At 46.4% G+C, this 15,974-nt stretch overlaps 1 protein-coding gene across 1 annotated transcript in view; it reads right to left on the bottom strand.

Annotated features, from left to right (window-relative positions):
* Positions 1-15,974, bottom strand: part of MYBPC2 (myosin binding protein C2) — a gene marked incomplete at its 5' end in the record, with an annotated part of 66,358 nt that overhangs the window by 32,835 nt on the left and 17,549 nt on the right. The window contains 8 exon segments of the mRNA XM_081837628.1: positions 230-441; positions 2,708-2,770; positions 2,920-2,968; positions 4,685-4,802; positions 5,114-5,262; positions 6,525-6,602; positions 8,091-8,120; positions 9,482-9,556. Of these exon segments, the coding sequence (XP_081693754.1) occupies positions 230-441; positions 2,708-2,770; positions 2,920-2,968; positions 4,685-4,802; positions 5,114-5,262; positions 6,525-6,602; positions 8,091-8,120; positions 9,482-9,556 (774 nt within the window).

The raw sequence follows: 15,974 nt of genomic DNA, 5'->3' as shown, positions 1-15,974 counted from the left end.
GCACTGTGCTGAAGGACCCCCTCCATTCTAGAGCCATCTCCCCCACCACACACACATACAGCACCGCAGATAGTCAATTAGATGTGGCCTCCTCCCTAAATTTCCCAGAAGGTCTGATACGGGGTCCAGGCCCACCCACCCATTCCTAAGATACCCTGCTCCCAGCCAGTGACCTCAGGAGACTTGGCTCCCAGGCCAAAAGGCAGAGAGTCCAGGCATTCTGACTGACCTTCGCTCTTCTTGACTTCCACCTTGGCTTTCTTGAGCCTCTTAAGCATGCCACGGAGGTCGGTAATGCCATACTCAAAGGCGATGCGCTCGTACTCGCTCTTCTTGGTCACGCCTTTAAGCAGCTCCCAGATCTCTGGCGGGATCCCCAAATCGTCGTCGTCGTCCTTCTTCTTCTTCTTCTTCTCCTCTTCCAACTGCTGCTGGCCCTCTCTGCACAGAGAAGGAGGAAGGACCTTTTGAGGTGTAGCTTCCCATAGGACCGTCATTCAACTCCTGCACCCCACTCACAATGGGTGACGTGGATAAGAGACTACACTGCATTCACAATAGTGCGCTCCTCAACCTCATACCCGTGCATCTCTCACGGGGAATTAATTCTGAGTCCAACCCATCCTTTCAAGCTATCACAAAGTGCATGTTGACAAGAACTTCTAAGAAATTGCAAGGAACAAGATGAAATGGTGGAAGAAGTACAATTTAGGCCTGAAATTATTCCCCTGGTAGGTATGGACATCTCTTCCACATGGAACTTTGGGGGGTGGGGTGGAGGCTGGACAAAGCATGGAATTGGGGGGAGGGCAGAGGAAGTGGGAGACTCTCCCTAACATTCAAAGTTGCTGTCCTCAGCCTCTGATTGGCTTCCAACCTGCCCTCCTCCAATGCCAGCCACCTATTACAAAAAGCTAATCTCCTGTCCCTTTGCATCTGGACTCCTGCCTGTCGTCATGAGCTGCTTTGCTTTCTGCCCACGCTTGATCATTTTTGACCACAGCATTGGCCTAGTGGATTCCCCCATGACCAAATTCGGTTTCTAGACTTCATCCTACACCTACAAGGGTCTCCAAGCAGGTTAAAAAAAAAAGGTAAAGGACCCCTGGATGGTTAAGTCCAGTCAAAGGCGACTCTGGGGTTCCGGCGCTCATCTCGCTTTCAGGCTGAGGGAGTTGGTGTTTGTCCACAGACAGCTTTCCAGGTCATGTGGTCAAGCATGACTAAACTGCTTCTGGCACAACGGAACACCGTGACAGAAGCCAGAGCACACAGAAACATTGTTTACCTTCCCACCACAGCGGTACCTATTTATCTACTAGCACTGGTCTATCTACTAGGTCTGGTCTGAAGCTCAACATCAAAAAAACGAAGATCATGGCCACTGGGCCCATCACCTCCTGGCAAATAGAAGGGAAAGAAATGGAGGCAGTGAGAGATTTTACTTTCTTGGGCTCCATGATCACTGAAGGTGGTGACAACAGCCACGAAATTAAAAGACGCCTGCTTCTTGGGAGAAAACCAATGACAAACCTAAAAAGCATCTTAAAAAGCAGAGACATCAGCTTGCCACCAAAGGTCCATATAGTTAAAGCTATGGTTTTCCCAGTAGTGATGTATGGAAGTGAGAGCTGGACCATAAAGAAGGCTGATCACCGAAGAATTGATGCTTTTGAATTATGGTGTTGGAGGAGACTCTTGAGAGTCCTATGGACTGCAAGACGATCAAACCTATCCATTCTTAAGGAAATCAGCCCTGAGTGCTCACTAGAAGGACAGATTGTGAAGCTGAGGCTCCAATACTTTGGCCACCTCATGAGAAGAGAAGACTCCCTGGAAAAGACCCTGATGTTGGGAAAGATGGAGGGCACAAAGAGAAGGGGACGACAGAGGACGAGATGGTTGGACAGTGTTCTCGAAGCTACCAGCATGAGTTTGACTAAACTGCAGGAGGCAGTGGAAGACAGGAGTGCCTGGCGTTCTCTGGTCCATGGGATCACAAAGAGTTGGACGCGACTAAACGATTAAACATCAACAACTTGCGTGTTTTTGAACTGCTAAGTTGGCAGGAGCTGGGAGAGAGCAATGAGAGCTCACCCCATCGCGGGCATTCGAACCACCAACAGTTTTTCTAAAATTGGCTAACACGAAATGCAAAAATTGCTTATGCTCTGAAATGGAAGCCACTGAGGAGCAATGTTTCATTTGCCCAATGAAGAATGTTTCATTTGCCTATCTGAAGAAGTGTGCATGCACACGAAAGCTCATACCTAGAACTAACTTAGTTGGTCTTTAAGGTGCTACTGGAAGGAATTTTTTTATTTTGACTATGGCAGACCAACACGGCTACCTATCTGTCATTTGCCCAAGCATGCCTTGTAAATGATTTTCAACCCTTGCCCAACTGTTTCCCTTGTGTCTCTTGTGTTATGCACTAAGCTGGCGGGTAGGACTGCTGTTTCCCCACCTCTTAAGGCACTCCATCCTCTGACGGCCACCAACTGGGATGGCTTCAAAAGATTAGACCGATTCATGCAGATGAGGCTATCAACAGCAACCAGCTATGACTTGCTGGGGTGCACTAATTGGGAGAGTTGCTTCTGGCGCTGAGGTCCTGCTCCCAGGTTTCTAATGGACATGGATACTGGGCCTTTGGTCTGATCTAGCAGGCCTCGTATTGTGTTCTTATTCTCCATTCTTCACCTACCTCTTCTTCAGCAACCCGCTGAAGTCCAGCTCTCCAGCAGTATCGTCTTTGCCGCCTTCCCCTCTGCAAGGAAAAGAAGTGGGGAGATATAACCCCAGAGCAGCACCCAATGAACTGGCTCAGTCCCAAGCAGCAGATGTCTGCCGCGAGTAAGGGGGCTGTGAAGATCAAGGCACAGCCTAAGAGTCTGTGCTCTAACCAGCGACACTTACGTCCTTTTGAAAGCCTGCAGTACGCCGGCGCTTTCCTCTGTCCTTGGTGCTGGAAGAGAAGAAAACAGACTTCTAAAACTGGTAACTTGAACCTAGTTGGCTCTTCCCTTGAAAGGGTGTCTCAGCTTAATCTGAACTTTGCCAAGCTGGCACCCTCCATGTGTTTTGGACTACAATTCCCACCACTCCATTTTGGACAGCAACTCCCATGAGTCCAGCGTGGCCCTACTGGCTGGGGCTGATGGGAGTTGTAGGCCAAAATACCTGGAGGGCGCCATCTTGGTTAAGGCCAGATTAATACCATAGCAAGCCACATGCAGAAAGGGAGCTCAGCCACCCACAAACACCTCCTTCCCCAGAGCGCCTCATTATCATTGTGCTGTGTGGGATCCAGAGAGTCTTTATTCAGCTGGTGCAGTGGACAAAAGCTTGTCCCTCCATGGATCTTTTAAGGTGCCACGGAAACTCTGGGCTGTTGTGATTCATTCTGCCATTTTTACTGTTTTGCACACATTATTCTACTCTTGTTACTCAGAGTAGGTACAGTACTCAGGTGAGGTACAGTAAAATATGTAAAGGTGATTAGGGAATTACAATAAACTCATGCCACTGCAGAGCTCTGCACATTTTTAAAAGGCAGGAATCATATTTTCGAAAAATAGTGATGATGATGATGATGATGATGATGATGATTGTTTGTTTGCTTGCTTGTTTGTTTGTTTGTTTATACCCCACCCATCTAGCTGGGTTTCCCCAGCCACTCTGGGCGGCTCCCAACAGAATATTAAAAACACAATAAGACATCAAAAATTAAAAACTTCCCTAAACAGGGCTGCCTTCAGATATCTTCTAAAAGTCAGATAGTTGCTTATTTCCTTGACATCGGATGGGAGGGCGTTCCACAGGGTAGGCACCACTACTGAGAAAGCCCCTCTGCCTGGTTCCCTGTAACTTCACTTCTCACAGGGGAACCGCCAGAAGGCCCTCAGAGCTGGACCTCAGTGTCCGGGTTGAACAATGGAGGTGGAGATGCTCCTTCAGGTATACTGGGCCTAGGCTGTTTAGGGCTTTAAAGGTCAGCACCAACACTTTGAATTGTGCTCGGAAATGTACTGGGAGTCAATGTAGGTCTTTCAGGACTGGTGTTATATGGTCTCGGGCCTTGGATAGATTTCTCAGACTACAAGTACATCAGGGACAAGGATACCTCTACTACCTGTCAGCTGCCATGAGCCCTTGGGACAGGGGGAATAGACTAGGAATCCAAATAGACAAATAAAAGAAATAAATATCCAGGGGAAGGGAGTTCCAGAGGTGGAAAGCAGGCAGCAAGAATGCCGCTCAGTGTGTTCTTGTGGTTCAGATTTCACAGGTGACGGGTTCACACTCACAAGACCACAAGGAAGGATGTTGCCTCCAAAGGATAAGGCTATTTAAGGAGCAATATTATATACGATAAGCTGGCAGGAAGCAGGAATGGGGTGACTGCTGGCTGAACCAGGCTCAGCCTGACAGAGGGAAAGCAAACCTTCAAAACAGTATTTGCCAGCTTAACTTATGCCAGGTTCCCAGGTCACACCCCTAGAATGCCCCCTTTTCAAGACGTATGCCAGTTTAAGAGCCGCTGGGCTCAGTTCAGCCAGCTAGGTCCCTGTGTACCTGCAGCTTAGCTGATTATGGTGTGGCCCAGTTGTGCTGGATCCTAACCCCACTTGCTCTAGGATGACTCCTTTAGCGTTTACTGAGTTAGGGCTCCTGGTGGTACCTTCCACGTCGATGTTGAAGGTGCAGCTGTCAAACTTGTCCTTGGCTGCCACCTCAAAGCGATAGTCCCCTCGGTCTCCGATTACCACTTTGCCAATTTTTAGCTCATAGGTGTAAACCTTCGGGAGCAAGCAAAGAATAAGCAGGAGGATTAAGGTTCGTTAGTGGCGACCATTTCCGCCGTAGCCTTTTGAGGATGATCCGGACAAAGCCTGGCATGCCTCAATCTCAATTAACAGAGAATTCTCTGTCGCCTTTGCAAACTATAATTCCCAGGATCCTTTGCAAGAAAGGATAATCATGTAAAAGGTGGTTTACAAATGAATAAATAATTGCAACAGTCTGGTATGAGTTTAAGAAGGCAACAAGTCATAGGAGAGATGAATCGCCCCTGGCCTAATCCTTCACTTTTCCTTCTTCTGGGACTCACGTTTTTCTCCTTGTCGAAGCTGTCCTTGAACTGGAACCTCAGTCCGCTCTTGATACCCAGCTCCAGCCATTTCCCCTTGAACCATTTGATGGTGGGCTTGCAAGGCAGCAGAGCTCCGTTCACCTGCACTACGATATCAACATCTTTCCCTGAAAGACAAGACAACACGCATGGAAGTCATTATTTCCTCCACTTAAGAAGGAATCACCTCTCATCTAAAGTCAATGCCTCCATGGGGCTTTTGCAGAAGAAACTGCTCAAGCACTAGCAGATGGTGCAAAACACAAAGATGTCACGAGATGGACGGGGCCATCATTCAGTGGTACAAGTTTGGTCTCTGGCATCTCTAGGAAACGCCCCTCTCTCTTAAACTCTGGGGAACCTTTGCCAGTGTTGACAGTAGTGAGCTGGGTGGACCGGTGGTCTAAAGCAGTTTACGAATGCCATTTCCCTCCGAATTCATTAGTCCACTGTAGCCTTCAAACACTGGCTCCAAAAGAACCCCACTTCATTTCTTTGACCGAGAACAGCATTTTTATTGTGCATTCATGACGATTTGTGCTCATGATGCTATCAGAGTGGTTACACACACACACACACACACACACAGAGAGAGAGAGAGAGGGGGGGGGGATTCCAATTTCAATACTGTTTGTGCCTTCAAAAGACATGGGATAGTCACACCGCTTCATTTCCAATCAATACCGCTTCATTTCCAATCAATACCTATCCTGCTGGAATCCCAGGACCGTTCTGGTTCGTTTTTTGTCCTGCTTTTGTTGCGCTATAACGCCTCCAGATGCCAATCACAGAACGAACCAAAGCAGGTTAAATCTGCCACTAATGCACCACGCTAAAGAACACATTACAGAATACAGTGGTACCCCTGGTTATGTACTTAATTCATTCTGGAGGTCTGTTCTTAACCTGAAACTGTTCTTAACCTGAAGCACCACTTTAGCTAATGGGGCCTCCCGCTGCTGGCGTGCCACCGAAGCATGATTTCTGTTCTCATCCTGAAGCAAAGTTCTTAACCAGAGGTACTATTTCTGGGTTAGCGGAGTCTGTAACCTGAAGCGTATGTAACCCAAGGTACCACTGTACTCCTGTGACAAAAACACTACTCTGTAGGGGTCCTTGTACATCACATGATTAGGACCAAACTGAAAGTGATGGGGCCACCCATGTCTGCTTATTAACTTGCCTATCTGGTTCACCTCCAAAGTAGCGTCATGGTTTGAAGTTTGGCACTAGCTTCAGTCACGTTACTGAACGTGAGCCAGTCAGAGTCTAATCTGTAACTAGAGGACAGACTGCCTGGGAATCTCACATATACCCCCTCGAGGCAGCCTCCTCACTGTGCCTAATGCTTGGGCCGGCCCCCCCGGTGCAATTCTGCTCTGCCACTTACCACTTTCTATTAAGGCGCTTTCCGGCTTCTTGAGGAAGAGTGCGTCGGACTGAGTGGAGGGCTCCCCTTTACCTTCATCTGAAAAAGAGGGAAGGGAAGGCGAAGAATGAGTCACGCCTTGCAGGTGAGCTGGAACCCGAAACAGGGTGATTTGGGAGTAGCGGGGTTCTTCAGGGCAGGGGGTGTGGGCATTGTTAGAATTCCTGCTCCATGATTGCAGTCATGGGATTGTTGTCTATCACATGACAGTGTATGTTTTGACTCCACAGAGTGGGAAGTGACGGAGACAGGACGTTTGTCTTACTGTTTTCCATGAAGTGGGACTATTGTCCTTTGCTCTTTTTCTCTTTGCTGTCTGATGCTAGAGAGAGAGGGAGCCATGTTGCAGTGCTGTGTCTGTGTTTATACGTAAATAAAGTAGATTAGCCAAAATGCTGAGTTGCTGAGATCTGTTACACATGATGCACAAACTCTGCGGATCCCTAAGTGTGCCGGTGTCAGTTGGAATCGATCGCTGTGATGTTTGGCCTGAAGAAAGCTTTTGAAGTTCCCAAACGATCGACCAGGAGGGAGGGAACATGCCAGTTGGGCATGTGTCTCTGCCAGGGTCCTACTGGAGTGTGGACTGAACTCCTGACAGGCATGGCTGCCCTGGTGGTAAGAGGAGGAAGGGCCTCAACTCAGCAGCACAGCATCTAACTTGTACGCAAACATTCTGCATTCAATTCCTGGCATCTCCAGGTAGGCCTAGGGTATTGTGTAGACAATAATAAGCTAGGCCTGACTCACTATAAGGCAGATTCCAAAGTTCCCAGGGCACAGGCAGGCCACAGTCCATGGGGTCCACTCATGAGTAGTACAACTCACATGGGATTAAGAGGAAATGTTCTCCTGCATCCCTCACTGACAGAATGGAGAGTCCCAGATGGTTCAGGCATGTGGCTATATTTTCACTGCTGGTAAAGGTAAAGGACCCCTGGATGGGTAAGTCCAGTCAAAGGTGACTATGGTGTTGTGACGCTCATCTTGCTTTCAGGCCGAGGGAGCTGGCGTTCGTCCACAGACAGCTTTCCGGGTCATGTGGCCAGCAAGACTGAACTGCTTCTGGCGCAACGGAACACCATGACAGAAACCAGAGCGCACGGAAACACCATTTCACTGCTGGAGGAGGTATCAAAAGGCAGTAGTAGCAGCAGCAGCAGCAGCAGCAGCAGCAGTAGTAGTAGTAGTGGCTTAGTGGTTTAGACCACAGCGCCACCCGCGTCCAGTAGTAGCAGCAACAGCAGCAGGCAATAGGTATTGGGGTGGGATATCACTGAAGGGTAGGGGTACACCTCAGGGAAGAAGCTGATATTTATTCAAAGCCCTGCAGAAGCTATGAGTAGGCATGGGACAACTTATTGATGGAAGGTGGGACATCTTGACAGGTAGCTGTCAGAACTTCTATATACAAGGAGTGGTACGTCTCTGGGGACAGAGCATATGGAGACACAGATAACCAAAATACAAGCAATACCAGCACATGTTAAGGACATTTTTCTTCAGGCTGCAATCTCTGGGCCTCACCTGATGGTGCCTGTTCTGCCGGAGCCTCTGCTAAAGAACACAGAAAGGGGGAAAAGATAAATAACGTTAGAACCTTGACCCAAAACATGGGTGGTGTTTCTCCACAACTCAAAGTATATTTCCCCATTGCCTGAAGCTTGTAAGTCTGGTGAATATTCTCTAGGTCTGGAAGTTGGTACAGTCGTACCTTGGAATTCGAACGGAATCTGTTCCAGAAGTCCCTTCGACTTCCAAAACGTTTGAAAATGAAATTGTGGCTTCTGATTGGCTGCAGGAAGCTCCTGCAGCCAATTAGAAACCACAGAAGCCCCGTCGGACGTTCAGGTTCCAACAGAAAGTTCGCAAACCAGAACAATCTCTTCCGGGTTTGTGAGGCAAAACGTCTGAGTTCCAGCGCATTCGGGATCCAAGGTACGAATGTATTTTACTTTTGTTCCTGTTCTGTTCCAGGACATCCCTTATGAAGAATAATCAGAAATCTGTGCAGCTATGTTTTCATATCAGCTCACATGATGCATAAAACGAACCAGTATGTTTTGTTAAGTATGTGATGGTCAAACCTTTATGTAGCAGCTGCATTTATGGCTTAAGGATCTGGGGTCTAGATCGGTCTTGTGTCTTGTGTGACTGCCTGCTTTAAATACATATTGTCTAATTTTGGCTTTTAATTTTTTTTTAAGGGCAGTAATGTCCTTCTCATGAGGGAAGGTTGCAAAATCAGCAAAGCACCACTTTTTTACTGGGCCAGCATTTCCAGTAAAACATATCATCTTACCTCTGTGCCATTTATTTAATTAAAACAGTCTGGCGGAGGCCTGCAGTTTATTAGTTGGGAGTCAGAGCTTTCGACGGCAACACGCCAGAAGATGAAAGTTTAATGCTGACCAGGAGGGTGGGCAGAATATCTTTGTGTAGGTTACAGGGTGCACAAACTCTCCCCCTCTCAATTCTGGAAATTTAGGAATAATATTGCCCTCCTGTTCAACCAGAAATCTAATTAATGAAAGCAACTCGTACCAAAAACATGGCCTTTTCATTCAAGGCAACAGTTACACGGCACCATGCAACAGGATTTCCAGGGAATCAAACACAAGGACTTCAGCAACGGCCCCATCTGCACCAAACATTTAAAGTAGTATCATACCGCTTTCAACAAGCATGGCTTCCCCCAAAGAATTCTGGGAACTGCAGTTTGTTAAGGGCGCTGCAAGTTGTTCGGAGACACATCACAGAGCTAAAATTCCCCAAGCTGTTAAAGTATGGTGAGAACTGTAATTCTGTAGGGGGAAATAAGGGTCCCACAGCTCTTCATTCTCCCACTCCCCCAAAATTATGACTGGAGCATGACTCTCTCTGCTAGCCAGCATGTGTCTGAACATTCCTGGCCCCACCTTTCGCCTCTTCTTTCTTCTCCTCTTTCTTCGCTGCCTTTGGGTCCTCCTTCTTCACCTCTTTCTTCTTTGCGGCTACAGAAGAATGAAAGTAAGACTGATTAGGAGCCAGAACAGAAGTACGGGGATAAGGAGCCGCTTGAGTTTGGTATATAGTCAAATATACACACTGATTCCAAAAATATGGCAGTGGTGATATGCATCCCAGGCACGCAGAGCTTTACAAAGTACCCCCGCCTCCCCACACCACACCAAAAGACAAGTACCCTATTTTTTGCTCCATAAGGCGCACCTGACCATAAGATGCACCTAGTTTTTAGAGGAGGAAAACAAGAAAAAAAAATATTCTGAACAAAACAGTGGATGTATGACTTTTGTGGTCCAGGCTGTGGCCCCAGACATGTGATTTGATGGTGAGTTTGGGGTAGCAGTGGCGTAGCGTGGGTTGTCAGCACCCGAGGCAAGGCAAGTAATTTGCGCCCCCTAACCCGTGGATTTGCGCCCCCTAACCTGTGGATTTGCGCCCCCTAGCCCTACCCCTAACCCTAACCCCCAGATGTTGCGCCCGGTGCGGCCGGCCCCCTCTGAACCCCCCATGCTACGCCACTGTGGGGTAGCCCAGTGCAAAAATCCTGAGGATCCATGTGGATCCATGCTTTGTAACCACGTTTTTGCGCCATTGCAGCCCCATGAAACAGTGGGTGCATGTGTGTTTTTTGGTGCAGGCTGTAGCCATGGACATGCTATGTGATCTGATGGTGAATTTGGGGTGAATTTGGGGTGAACCAATGTAAAAATCCTGAGGATGCATGGGCTTTTACCTCCCCCCCCCCAGGCAGCCTCCTTTATCGCTAGCGTCCCTTATCTCTCTCCCGATCACTTGCAATCAGTGGCTTTGTTTCAACACCCACTTCCCTCTTTCAAAAAAAAAAAAAAAAGCATGATCTGCTTTTTGCCCCTGGGCAATTCGGCTCCAGGGACCACGCATTCGCTCCATAAGACGCACAGACATTTCCCCTTACTTTTTAGGAAGAAAAAGGTGTGTCTTATGGAGTGAAAAATACGGTACTTGCCCCCAAGGAACACAGTCTAAACGCTGAAAGTGTGGGAAACAAGAAAAGGCGGGGAGGGGGAGAAGAAAGGGGATCAAGAGATGATTGTATGAGCAACTGCATACGCATACTTGTCTTTATTTGGATTGTGGGTTGTGTTATGACTGAAGGGTTCAGTGCCAGTCCAAAACATTTTGCCACCTAAAGCAAAGCCCAAATTGCAGGTACTCTCCTGCATGAAGCTGAGCTGAAATTGGGGCTCAAAAGTTGTTGCACCATTGAGACATCAGTTCCTGCCTTCATTTCTCCTCACGGGTCACTTCAGCATGGAAGGTCCAGCAGGGTTAAGCTGGATACTTCTGAGAAATGGGACATTTTGAGGAGGGAGTTGAAGGAAGAGGGGAAGATGTAGCTATTGACTCTTACAAGTAGACAGAAAAGGTGGATCTGATCCATTTCTTCTACTTGAAGGCTCCTCCAAAATTTGTGTGGTGGTTAGGTTGTAGCTGGTCCTCATGGAACATTCGTTCTTATTTGTTTGGAGGAACGTTATATACAACAATGAGTTATATATAATTCTTCCTGCATTCGTCCTGATTTGCTTGTAGGGTATTTATCCATCTTTCTGCTAACCATCAATCCATTCCACACTTTTCAATCCATTTCTCCATCACTTTCCTAACTGCAAAAAAGTCTGTTTCTTTTCCTCTTCTTTTTAAGTGGATCTATTGCACTTTGGTCAAAGGAGGAAAGCCAATGTGTCCAAAAGAGAGTGTAGAGAAATCTGGAGCACAGGAGGCTTAGCGCTGTGGGTTAAACCACAGAGCCTAGGACTTGCCGATCAGAAGGTTGGCGGTTCGAATCCCCACGACGGGGTGAGCTCCTGTTGTTCGGTCCCTGCTCCTGCCCACCTAGGAGTTCGAAAGCACGATGGTCAGGGGTCCCTTTACCTTTACTTTATTGCACTTTGGTCAAAGGAGGAAAGCCAATGTGTCCAAAAGAGAGTGTAGAGAAATCTGGAGCACAGGAGGCTTAGTAAAGTTATTAAGAAGCAGGAGTTTTGTTGTGTCTAGTACAGAAGAGCAAGGTGGAAAAGAAATATGGAAGAATTTTCACACACGAGTTTGTGGAAAATGTGACGAGACATTTTGAGGTGAAAAAATGCAAGGCAACGGAGTTTTTGGACCTAAACTTTAGGACTCAGAAACATCAGTTTTGATCTTTGAATTTAGTGGAACCCACACAATGTAGACCATCTACTGGCACACCCAACCCCACCTGTTGGGCATGTTCCATCCCGTCCCTTGCAGTGCCTTCCAGGCTTTAGGCTTTAGGCTGCTCTCCAGCTTTCCAAGCCCCTTATGTGTAAATGCGTCTGCTGGGGGTGTTAATCCAGAGCGAGGGCCCTAATTACCACCTATAGGAGGAGGAAGGAGGTGTGGATTTGGGGGCGCAAATAGGGGGACTGCAGAGGAGAAGCAGAAAAATGGTAAGGATGAGTCTGGAGGAATTGGGGTTGTTGCCACTGGCTGGTTAGGGGACCCAGGAAGCAGGGAGCTAAGGGAGATAAATCATGACTGTGGGATGGAACCAACGGGGGAAGGAAGCACAGGAAAAGTGAGAATGTTACAGCTCTATCTGTAATGAAGAGCAACCATTGGAGGCTGTCATCAGGAAAGAATAAAAGAAGAAAGGTGAATGAGGGTGAAACGCTTAACTCTTTCCATGCCTGTATATCTATTCTCAGAATTATCCTCCCCTCAGAATGCCCACCTGCAGCAGAAAAGAAGTTCTGGGGCAGAGTTCTGGCATGCATTAAAAGCAGGCCAGATACAAACACTATTGCCTCATTCCAGATATCATGGCAAGCCATGGCCGTGGAAGCTTTAGTGTGAAGTCTAAATTGGCAAGCCATGGTTTCCAATCATCCATCAAACCAGGATTGGAAACCATGGCTTGAGGTGGATACAGGAACCATGATATGTGCAAACTATGGTTTGGCATTATCTCTGAATCGATCAACTGTGGAGCTGACAGACTTGTTATGTCTCCAGAGCCCCTGCACTTAGAAAGAGGAGTTGCAAAAATGAAAGCAGAGATGCAACTATAAACTATGGTTTGCCTGTATATTTGGAAGCTCAAACCATGGTTTGCTCAAACTCCAGTGACTGTACACCATGGTCTGGTACAATGTCTCAGTTAAGCCCATATCATACTTGCTGGCGCACAACATAGTAAGCTGTCAGTTATTTTGTCCATCTACTCCAGTATTGTCCACACAAACTACGAGAAGCCCTCCAACGTTTCAGGCAGAGTTCTTGTGCATCACCTGCTTTCTGCTACTTCTAGCCAGAGATGCAAAGGAATGAAAGGGCCTGTTGATTTAAACAATTTTGTGTGTTTTTAATATTGGTTGTTAAGATGTCCTGTATAGTGGTATCTCTGGTTACGAAATTAATTTGTTCCGAAGGTCCGTTCTTAACCTGAAACCGTTCTTAACCTGAGGTACCACTTTAGCTAATGGGGCTTCCTGCTGCCACCGCACCAGTGGCACGCAATTCCTGTTCTCATCCTGAGGTAAAATTCTTAACCTGAGGTACTACTTCCAGGTTAGCGGAGTCTGTAACCCGAAGTGTTTGTAACCCGAGGTGTTTGTAACGCAAGGTACCACTGCATAGTACAAGGCAACGCAAAATATAAAACAACATTAAATTGAAAATGGAACTTTCAGCATGTGTTGCAGGGGTTAGACTAGATGACCCTCTGGGTCCCTTCCAACTCTACAATTCTATGACTCTATCTCAGGATTGTGCTCTACCGGTGAACTATAGCCCCTACCCATAGTTCCCCTTGGGGAAAGGGAAGCAAAAACAGCACCATGTATAATACAAGGCCCCCGTCCTCCTGTCGAGCCAAGGTTTCAGACCCAGGTTAAGCAAAAAACTAAAGGGACTGCATTTATGGACGTTATAGCCGATTCACTTATTTATGCCATAAAATAACAAAAACCCAGACATTTAAAGCAACAAGCAAGCCATAAAGTTGCCAGGTCCATTAAAACAGCAAGCCTCGTGCTTTGCCAACAGTATAAAAAGCAATAACATCACGATGGAATAAAAGCACCTAAAATCGATACGGTGCAGCTGTCTGCATCAGAAATCATCAAGTAGTTTCCTATTGATCCAGACAAGAACCAAGAACATTTAGAGCGTTTTTGCCGAGCCGAAAAGGCTCCCATCCAACAGGGCAACATCTAATTCCATTTTAACCAGTGCTAATGCAAAGGTGGCCTGTTACAGTCATTTGCATGCAAGCAGGTAGCTTGGTCATGTTCACAACCTTGTACGGGAGCAGAAAATGAATGCAATCGTCCTAATGATGGGAATAGCTCCAGTTAGGGAAAAATAAAAACCTGCTATCTAAAAGGGTTATTAAACACGTCCAGAGACAACTGCTAAAGGCGAGATCCAACTGCTTGTACCAGTTAACTCTCTGACCATTTGTGAATCAGCATTGGAACTGAGCTAGGTTTGCTTCCAGGTTACTGACCTGCTTTTTGACATTTTGCAGTACTTGCTCCCCAGACCGTTGAATGAAAAATCAGATAAATTAGTGACCTTACTGAATGTAAAGGTGCCTCCGATGAATCACCATTTTTAAAAAAATGTATACGTGTTTTCAAATTATATTATATTCTAATTCAGGCAAGTACTAATCTTTTATAAAAGTAGCACTTATAAAAACTGCAGATTGGAAGCACCACGTTTTTTTAAAAAGGCGTTCCCTCCTGCGTGACAGAAAACAGGGTATGCGTCCCTTCTAATGTGTTCGTTGACTCCTGTATGCATCATCTAAACAAAAACAACAAACATGACTTTTCCCTTTAGAATAGTTTCATTTCATCAGCTTTACAATCCATTTAACATTTCAAAATTTGACTTCCTTCCCCCTCTTTCTGCGGTTTCTTAAATTTGTTTTTTAATATCTTCTGCATATCCAAATTCATTTAACTTGCTCATTTAATTATCTACTGTAAATATATACTTTGATAAAACTGCAGGTTATTACATTAATCATGCTAATGTTTTGTTTATCTGTAAATATCCAATAATGTTTATCTGTAAATATCCAATAATGTTTATCTGTAAATATCCAATAAACAGGGACGTGGGTGGCGCTGTGGGTTAAACCACAGAGCCTAGGACTTGCCGATCAGAAAGTCGGTGGTTCGAATCCCTGCGATGGAGTGAGCTCCCGTTGCTCGGTCCCTGCTCCTGCCAACCTAGCAGTTCGAAAGCACGTCAAAGTGCAAGTAGATAAATAGGTACTGTTCTGGTGGGAAGGTAAATGGCATTTCCGTGCACTGCTCTGGTTCGCCAGAAGCGGCTTAGTCATGCTGGCCACATGACCCGAAAGCTGTATGCCGGCTCCCTCGGCCAATAAAGCGAGATGAGTGCTGCAACCTCAGAGTCGGCCACGACTGGACCTAATGGTCAGGGGTCCCTTTACCTTTACCTATCCAATAAACCATTTCCTTTCTTTTATTAAAAAAAAGTTTGTTATCTTGATTTCTTATTCTTCTGGTAAGTTTTGCCATTTCTGCATATTCCATAAGTTTTTGTGTCCATCCTTTACTGGGACTTCTGCTTCTTTCCATTTTGGGGCAAGTAACATTCTTGCTGCTGTAGTAGCATACATAAGTAAATTTCTATACAATTTAGGTAGTTCTGTCTTTACAATTCCCAAATAAGTAATATTTTATGCAAGTGTTTTTTATTTTATAAGGCATGGGTAGGCAAACCAAGGCCCGGGAGCTGGATCCAGCCCAATTGCCTTATAAATCCAGCCTGCAGACGGTCTGGGAATCAGCATGTTTTTTCATGAGTATAATGCATGCTTTTATTTAAACTGCATTTCTGGGGCATAGGAATTCATTCATATTTTTTTTTCCAAAATACAGTCCGCCCCCCCCACAAGGCTTGAGGGACAGTGGACCGGCCCACGGCTGAAAAACTTTGCTGACCCCTGTTCTAAGGTTATCAGTTGCTCCGCATCTCAACCCTTTGCTCCCCCACCCCCCCGTCCCTTGTTCAGGTGATCGTTGTCCAACAGAATCACAATTTGTCCTTCTGCCACTCCAACAGCCCCCCAAAACCTGTGTGTTATGTACTGAGTTGAATAGGATCCAAAATGCAGCAGTCTGATTGGTCCTAGAACAATGCAGCAGTATGATTGGTCCGCAGGAGCCACCCAATCCAGCTCCAGGTGGAAGTGAATCTGCAACCTGATTGGCCTACAGGAGAATCCCAGAATTAGCCAATGACGTGCGGCCCATTGTGTAAATAATGTATATAAAGCAGATATTTGGGGAAAACTTTCATTCCTCACTACTATGAGCTGAATAAAGAACATGAAATCCACACTCGACTGTGGGAAAGGCC

The sequence above is a fragment of the Podarcis erhardii genome, assembly GCF_964252035.2.
Source record: "Podarcis erhardii genome assembly, chromosome: 13".
NCBI classification, from domain to species: Eukaryota; Metazoa; Chordata; class Lepidosauria; order Squamata; family Lacertidae; genus Podarcis; species Podarcis erhardii.
Note: the sequence above shows the minus strand (reverse complement) of the source record. Positions and strands in the feature narration are given on the sequence as shown.